General features: G+C 43.6%; 1 protein-coding gene across 1 annotated transcript in view; it reads left to right on the top strand.

Moving 5' to 3' along the window:
* HS6ST1 (heparan sulfate 6-O-sulfotransferase 1) overlaps window positions 1-7462 on the top strand; it is a 196890-nt gene extending 189428 nt beyond the window's left edge. Inside the window, exon 2 of the mRNA XM_059479493.1 lies at window positions 1147-7462. Coding sequence (XP_059335476.1) covers window positions 1147-1855 — 709 coding nt within the window. The 3' untranslated portion in view covers window positions 1856-7462. The remainder of the gene's footprint in view (window positions 1-1146) is intronic.
* Window positions 7463-8314: the final 852 nt, after the last annotated feature.

The following is an 8314-nucleotide window of genomic DNA, read 5'->3' on the forward strand; positions in this document are numbered from 1 at the left end:
TGTTCCTGAACAGTGTTGGCAAGGCAGAGAGCCCTAGCAGCATTCTGAAGATGCATTTCTGATGGGGACATGGCTCCTCCGCCACCCTTGTGTGAAACACTCCCAGCTGCATGTGTGTGTTCCTGCCAAAGCCAGGTGCTCCCATGTGTGCTCAGTGTCACAGTCCTATGCCCTGAAAGCACGTGCCAGATTTAGAAGCTAGAGGAGGCATTTCCTCCTTCTGGAAACACAAAGACACCTCAGTCCCATGCTGCTGGCAGTTAGGGAAGAAAAGCCCATTTCCCTCTGCGTGCAAAGGGCCATTGCAGACTGCCATCTCTGTCAATCCCAGAATAGGCTGAAGCCAGAGGGTCTCTGCTAAGAGACAGCTGTCATGTTTTCAGTTCTAGGGACAGCTTCTATTGTTGAGGACTTCATTGTACTTACAACAGCAAGAACGCCCCATGCCATTATGTGTGCTCCTCCTGGTTGTCTTGCTTTTCCCTTCTATTTAGTCTCGGGTCAAAAGTGTGTCTGAAGTTTGTTTGATTTAATACCAGTTTGACTGAAATGGGAATAAATTATTGCTGATATTGCTGGTTGTCAGCTCAGCCTTCTCTTTCTGCAAAGCATATTGCATTCCTGATTTCCTATTGTTTTTCATTTATGTTCCTGTGGTTTTATCCTGCTACTCACTGCAGACTCCCATATTTCAGCTCAGCAGCCACATCAGCCAAGCAGTGGGTGTCCTGGTCAGCATCTACATGGAGTGGAGGTGATAGGCCCAGCTCATGGAGAGAGGCTGCTGGGCTATCCTTCAGAGCAGGTCCTGGCTGGCACTGCAGGCACCCAGTGCTTGGTGGGAAAGTCCAGGCAGTGCCAGGAGCCACAGTTGCTCTCTGAAGTCAAGGAACAGGTTTAGTCCTGGTGATTTGTTCTGACTTTGCAGTCTGTTGCTGGCAATGGACATCCTGGTGAAGGTGCTACTACTTGGCAAGGCTAAAATGAGAAACACGGGTCTAATGTGCACAAAGGGCTTTGCATGAGATATTGCAAGATAAAAACAACCCAGAAATACAGCTGGATGGATGATGTCACGTTGATTTACTCAGGTTTTTGCTGTCTGCACTAGCAGAATATTTATTCTGTTTTCTCTTCTCCTTGTAGAAAATTTTACTACATCACTCTGCTGAGAGACCCCGTTTCTCGTTACCTCAGCGAATGGCGTCACGTCCAACGAGGAGCTACTTGGAAGACCTCCTTGCACATGTGTGATGGCAGGACACCCACTCCTGAAGAGCTGCCCTCATGCTACGAGGGCACGGACTGGTCGGGCTGCACACTGCAGGAGTTCATGGACTGCCCCTACAACTTGGCCAACAACCGCCAGGTGAGGATGTTGGCTGACTTGAGCCTGGTGGGCTGCTACAACATGTCCTTCATCCCAGAGAACAAGCGAGCGCAGATCCTGCTGGAGAGCGCCAAAAAAAACCTCAAAGATATGGCCTTTTTCGGCCTGACAGAGTTCCAGAGAAAGACTCAGTACCTGTTTGAGAGGACTTTCAACCTGAAGTTCATCCGGCCCTTCATGCAGTACAACAGCACGCGGGCGGGCGGCGTGGAGGTGGACAACAACACCATCCGCAGGATCGAGGAGCTCAACGACCTGGACATGCAGCTCTATGACTATGCAAAGGACCTCTTCCAGCAGCGCTACCAGTACAAGAGGCAGCTGGAGAGGATGGAGCAGAGGATCAGGAACCGGGAGGAGAGGCTCCTGCACCGCTCCAACGAAGCGCTTCCCAAGGAAGAGACCGAGGAGCAAGGACGTTTGCCCACTGAGGACTACATGAGCCATATTATAGAGAAGTGGTAGCCTAGGCAGACTTTTATATTAATGATATTGTGGGGTTTCCATATGAGAGATGGTGGAAGTAAAAATCACAACAACAAAAAAAACAAAAACAAAACAAAAACAAAACATATTTTATTTAAAAACAAGTCTGTAAAACAGAAGGTAGATTGCTTCCTTAAGTATAGGGTCTTTTTACTGTTTCTTACAAGACCGATGAGATTCTTAAAAAAATCAATAAATACATAAAAATAAAAAAAGGGTCAACATTCTAACGCAGAGATTAAAAAATGCACAAATGCAGTTACCCAAGCATAAGGCCAAATACAGAAGAATGTTTCTTATCCTCATGATTTTAACACAAATGGCAGAAGTAGGATTTTTTTAAAATCTGTTTATCCCCTGAGCCTCATGCTCTAAAGATACATAATTAAAAAACAAGGAAACAGAGGTTTTCTTTTGTGGGGGAGGTGGGGTGGGAATTGCACTGTTTGTCAGTAACTGATAATGGTGACTGAGTTGTGGATGGGCCATCCTGTCAGGCTGGGATCTGAGCACACAGGCAGTCACAGCATTTCAGCTGGCAGCCACTGCCAGAAAGTAGAGCACCATAAAAAGAAAAAAGAAGAAAACCAGTCGGAGGATGAGAAACATTAAAGCAAATTGACTGTGGCCTGGGAAATGTACTTAGCACAGTGGTTCTGATTCATTGCACTAGTATCACATATACATACGCAGCTTCATCACAAAAATAATGGGGAATTCGTACACAAAACTCCCAGATTTGTTTCCCAGACAGGTCCCAAAACAAGTTAAGAGCCAACCATAGACTCAAACCTGCACTGACATGTTGTCCTGTCAGCTTACACCACTACCACTCAAGCCACTATCAGTATTGTTTGCTAACAGCACACAAAAACCCTATCCTACATACTACCAAAAAAAAAAAAAGGAAGAAAAATGTAATAACTCCTTCATAAATCCACAAAAAATTCAGACCCTGCAAATGATATGTCACTAATGGGAATGTGACAAGGGGGTGATTTTGTTTTGTTTGTTGCTATGAGAAATACTGACCCAGAATAAGCATATAGACCTTCCCTAGCTGTATTATTTCAGTTATTTTTACTTGCTTTTATCAAGACATAATGGGCATCAGCCTGCTTCCAGTAAAGTCACTAGAACTGATTTAAGTGGGGACAGGATGGGGCTCTTTTCCAGAGCTGTGAAAATTTCTGACTGTGGGTCTAAATTAATTATGAGACAGTGCACATTGTCTTTTGGCAGGGTGCCTGTTCTGCAGCCCTCACTTTAAATGAACAAGCTATGTTCATAAAACTGGAAAGGGGAATCATGGACAGTGTTTTTTTAGTCTCAGACCACTCTAAAAGCAGAACTCTTTCAATGATGTTTTTTAGGGCCTCATAGAAGTTTAATCCTCCAGTGTGGGGACAGTCTAACCAGGTTCTGCTTACTGACTTTTGAGACAGAACAACAATGACTTCTCTAATTCCTCTTTCCACTCACCAAATTAAAATACGGCTTATTTTTTTGCTGTTGCAAGCACTTCTTTGTTTGGCTGGAAGCATGGAAATGAAGCAGTTTTTGCCTGGTTCATGTCTCACTGTTAATACTCAGCCTGTAAGATCTGAACCAGCTATTGTTTAGGGTAAACTCTGAACCAAATGGAATAGGATTTCATGTTCAAAGGCCACATTAACTGCAAATCAATATGGCATTGAAATCACTGGAGAAGAGGCAGAGAGCTGATGAACTCAACTTTAGCATGTCATTTTTACAGCATCCCTTTCCCATCACACAGGTCCACTGTGTGCTGCTTGGTTTGGATTTTAATTCTTTCTCTGCCTCTGTGCACTGTTTCCAGCAGTTTCAAGGTCAGACTGAGTTTTGCAAAGGAAGGGCTTCTGGGGGGATACACCTTGCTTTTGAATACATTTTTTCCCTATAGAGCAAAGACAGCTAAAAAACTTGAGAAGGAAAAACACAAAGAGCCCTGAGGGCTCAAACAAAATTCTGTTACAGCCCTGAGCCAAAGTCCACCAGAGTCAGAGGATGTCTTTCCTGTTGATTTCAGGTGGATTTTGGTCAGGTCCTGGTCTGATCCTGCTGCTGCAGAGTGCACAAGCACACACTCAGCTGCCTGCAGGGACAGCAGGACATTGTCAGCCACACATTTGGCTGGAACCAGTAGGTGCTGGTTCTGTCCGTGTCTTTAAGGTTGTGCCAGTGCTTCTGCCACAGAATGGCTCCTGTTCCCAGAAATGTGTAACTTGGCCATAAGCATTTCCTCCTGGATGAGAATTGGGGAGCAAAATGAAACAGTATTTGGTGGTTGGCTTCGGGGGAGAGAAGGTTATTACAAATCCATTGTTCATCTCTGAATCCCAAGACTGGCAGAAGTTATGTCTGCTACTTGCCAGCACTTTTACATTTTGCTGTAACTAGAGAAAACATTTGTATTTTAAAAATGCAACTTTGCAGGCTGTTTACCCACAAGACCAGCACATGAGATATGAAAAGCAACTGTTGCTGCACATGCACAGTTTCCACCTTTCCCCAAAAGCTTTTCAGGGTGTGTCCTGTGTGGTGGATCCATAAGGCACGAGGGGTTCTTGCAGCTAATCCCTGTTTGTGTCTCACTGCTGGGACTGTGTGGGATTCAGAGCAGGATTGTGATTAGGCTGTGTCTGCCTGAGCTGTTCTGTGTTACAGGCTCTGAGTAACCAGCTGGATGTTAATGAATCTGTCTGCTGGGTTGTCTAAATCAGAAGCAGCCTCTGACCTTAGAAGCATGTCAGTAGAAGACCTCGCTCCAACATTTATTTATATGTTTTGTAATGATTGCAGGAACAAGCAAAAGAAATGAAATTATATTGAAAACTGTCTTTGGTTAACAGTTTCATTTCAAACACAAAAGGAGGGCTGACCTCAGTACTGAGGCAGAAGTTACAAGGTTTAAATCCTGCACCCATGCAAATGCCTCATTTTTTCTGCCTCTACAATGGAAGTAACAAATTTAGGGACTCTAAAAGAGTACTCCAAGGTATGCAAAGTACAGGGCACTTTGAAACAGATTATGGATAATTGGAATGAACAGAATCACCCAAAAGCCCTCCCTCACCCTGGCTGCTGTGCTGGTCTGCTTCTGGCTGTTAATTGATTTTAAGTGCTGTGTACCAGAACATGGGTTGCAGGACATACCTGGCACTGTCTTCTTCCTTTAGTGGGTACAAGGGAAGGGATTTTTAACATAATGTGAATGTAGTTTTTTGTGATTTATATGTACCACACTTTGAAGTGGTACTATTTCTTTTCTTTTTAGGACTGATATTTTGATGCTACGATAACATGAAAAGTGTGTGTGTGTGTAGTTTTAAAATGAATGGAGAAGAACTGCTTTGAGGCACTCTGGCAGAAGTAGTGGCCAGATAGTAGATTCTTGTTCAATATCTGCCTCTTCCTTTCAAAAGGTTTTTCCTGTGACTTCCAGACACACCAAAAGCTTCTTCAGGACATGAAGTGTTTCTTCAGGGGGTCTGTCAGTGTATCATGATCAGGTCAGGTTAGGAGAGTGCTGGGAGCAGTGCAGGCAGGTGCAAGACTGGACTTGTCCCTTAGGGACTTTGTGACTTCTTGGGGCACAGAAGTCAATTTGCTTTTAGTCACGTAAACAGTGAAAACATCAATGCTTGGTGTGTTCTTGCTGAAGAAAACATTTTCTTGCTGGTTTGTCTCATCGTAGTTAGCTCTGTTGAAGGAGTTTGCCTCATCCAAGGTTTTCCAGACAGATGCCACCTTGTACCCTGTCCAGGTCACAAAATGCAGGATTGACCAGTAAGGTTGCCAGCCCAGGCTGTCACAGGGTTCAAAGTCATAAACAAAAAAAAAAAAAAAAAAAAGTCAGAAAAGGGTATTTTTGGCTTGTCTAAATTTCTCCCTTTATGCCCAACATTTTAGAATAATGAGGAGCACTTCAGTTGATGTTTTTGCACCCCACAGTCCCTTACTTGCTTATAGAAAAGGGATGACAATGGAAGCAGCATAAGAAAGATCCCAATAAGGTTTTGAATCCTCTCTCCCAGGGCTGTCCTGTTAGAGCAGAAAAGAGCAGTGCAGTTCTGAGAGTGTACAGTACAATTAGGAAGTTTTCCCTCTGAGCCAGTCAGGTCACTTCAGAGAGTAGTGGGCAGCTCCAGAAGGTGATGATAGCATCACAGCACAGGGCCTGGCCAAGGTTCATACCTTGGGGTTAAAAACATCTCTGATGTTTGTCTCACTGGTGTTCAGAGTTACCCAGACCCCACAGACTTCTCCAGTCATCAGAAAAAAGGAGTGGCACTCCAGGAATTCATCCCCAACCTGTGCTTGGTGCTGTATTCCCGGAGCTGTAGCTTGGCATGCAGCTGACACTATCTGCTGGACTCAAATCCCAGGGCTGGCTGTGTTCTCTTCTTATTCTTCTTTTCACTTCCACTAATGCTAGCAGCTCATGTTCCTGAGGCAGAAGTGAGCATGGGATCCACTGCCTGATCTGGGGTGTTCCAAGCCATTGTAGCACAGGTCAGTGAGCAGCAGCTCAGGTGAGCAGGGCACACAATCCCAGCTATCCATGGCTGCTTGTTTTACCCCATCCACAGGAATTTTGCCAAGGTGAATGCGGCCCTGATGAGCACATGGGTGTTAAAGCCTGTGTTGTCCCAGCTCTGTAATTCTTAGCCATGCAAGATGAAAAAAGCCAGATTTGCAAATGAGTCTGTCTCCCGAGAGCCCTGCAATTCTCCCTCCCTGTTCAGTTCCCTCACGTGTCAATTCTAGAGACCGGATTGAGAGAGTTGTACTATAATGAATAATTTTATATTCAAAAGGTTTACTGAGCATGATTTGTTTTGTACATATTGGAATATGATTTAACTTATTTTTATTGCCCCTTTTAATCTTTTTTTTTCCATAAGGAGAAGACAAAAATCCCCATCCTCTCTCAATGTGAAGTTCCTGGTGTTTATGTGTAGTCTGCCAGTCAAACACACAAGGGGCAGAGGATTTCTCACCATCCCTACAGCTATCTGATTTTGGTTGGCATTGTCATTTCCATTCATCTGGGACCTTGCTTATATTGTCTCTTCTTTCCTCCTTGCTGCACAGTCTGCACAGAGCAGGGAAAGGTGAATGCAGGCAGGATTTTCTTTTTCTTCCTCTCCCCTTTCTTGTGTGCTTTACTTACCAAGGAACTCAGTTCCTCTAGGAGTTGTGTGACTGAGGGTAAAAAAATACAACTGTCCCCCACCTGCCTTCCATCCTCCATGTTGTAGATCAAACAGATTCAGCTTCTCTGAAAGTGACTGTGGCTGGACTCATTCCATTGGGCTGAATGTGAATGGTTTGCACTTTCCCCCCCACTTCAGGAACTTAAAACCAACAAAAATTAAAAGGCAACTGTTTTAACTTGAGCCGAGTAACACTTAAAGCTTTATATATTTATTTATAGCATCTTACAAAAAGTGTTAAAAGGTTTTTTCTTCCACAAGAAAAATAAAATTTTAAAAAATCATCTAATTGTTTTTGTCTAGATCAAGGATGAATGTTAGCAGATGAAATAAACCCTAAAATTGAGCATCTGTGGTGTGTGTTGTCCTTCCATTGTCCTTTGATGGTGTTTCAGTGTGATAGGTCTTGCCTGTTTATTACAGAGAGATAAAGCTGCCAGTGCAGTTGATGGAGAATATTTGTTTTCTGCTACAAAAACAGACTCCTGGACAAGAAATATTCAAGCAGAAACTGCAGTCTGTTAGTTCCTATTGTTACATTTGAGCCAACATTGCAAAAAGCTCTTAAACCTCATGGAACCTGTCATCTTTTAAAAATTACCTTTGATACTGTACAGGCTTCTTACTTTTCTTTTTCAGAGACACTGCAATGAACACATTTGCAGGCAATAAATAGAGGTTGCTACACCAAATACTGTGGAATAATTAACAGAATTTTTTGTTTGTTTCATGCTCAGAAGTACTTTGTTGTGTGAAAACATTCTGCAGCTACTGGGCTGAGCCACGTCCTGTTTTGCACAGTGGAAGTGAGTTAGGGGTGAGAGGATGGTGATAAAAGTGTTTCACAGCATAGACATTTATGGAGGTGCAGTGAGTAACAAAGCTGTGATTTTACCACAGCATCACCACAGCTCCCTCTTGGAGGGAGGGAGGGAGGGAGGGGCTGTGCAGGTGCTGCTGGAGGACTTAGGTAAGGGATGGTGTCAGAGTGAAGCATGGACAGATGATTCTTCAACTAATTAAAGTTGAAAAGAGGGTATATTTATTACAGCACTGGACACATGGAGAGTAACCTCCTAAAGACCTGTGTAGCAAAGTCACAAACTCCTGCTCTCGGTTTATCCAAGAAGGTTTTACATATTCACATGGTTTTCCAGGATGGTTTCTATGATTCCTATTACACAAACATTAACTCTCA

Source organism: Ammospiza nelsoni, chromosome 10 (genome assembly GCF_027579445.1).
Source record: "Ammospiza nelsoni isolate bAmmNel1 chromosome 10, bAmmNel1.pri, whole genome shotgun sequence".
NCBI classification, from domain to species: Eukaryota; Metazoa; Chordata; class Aves; order Passeriformes; family Passerellidae; genus Ammospiza; species Ammospiza nelsoni.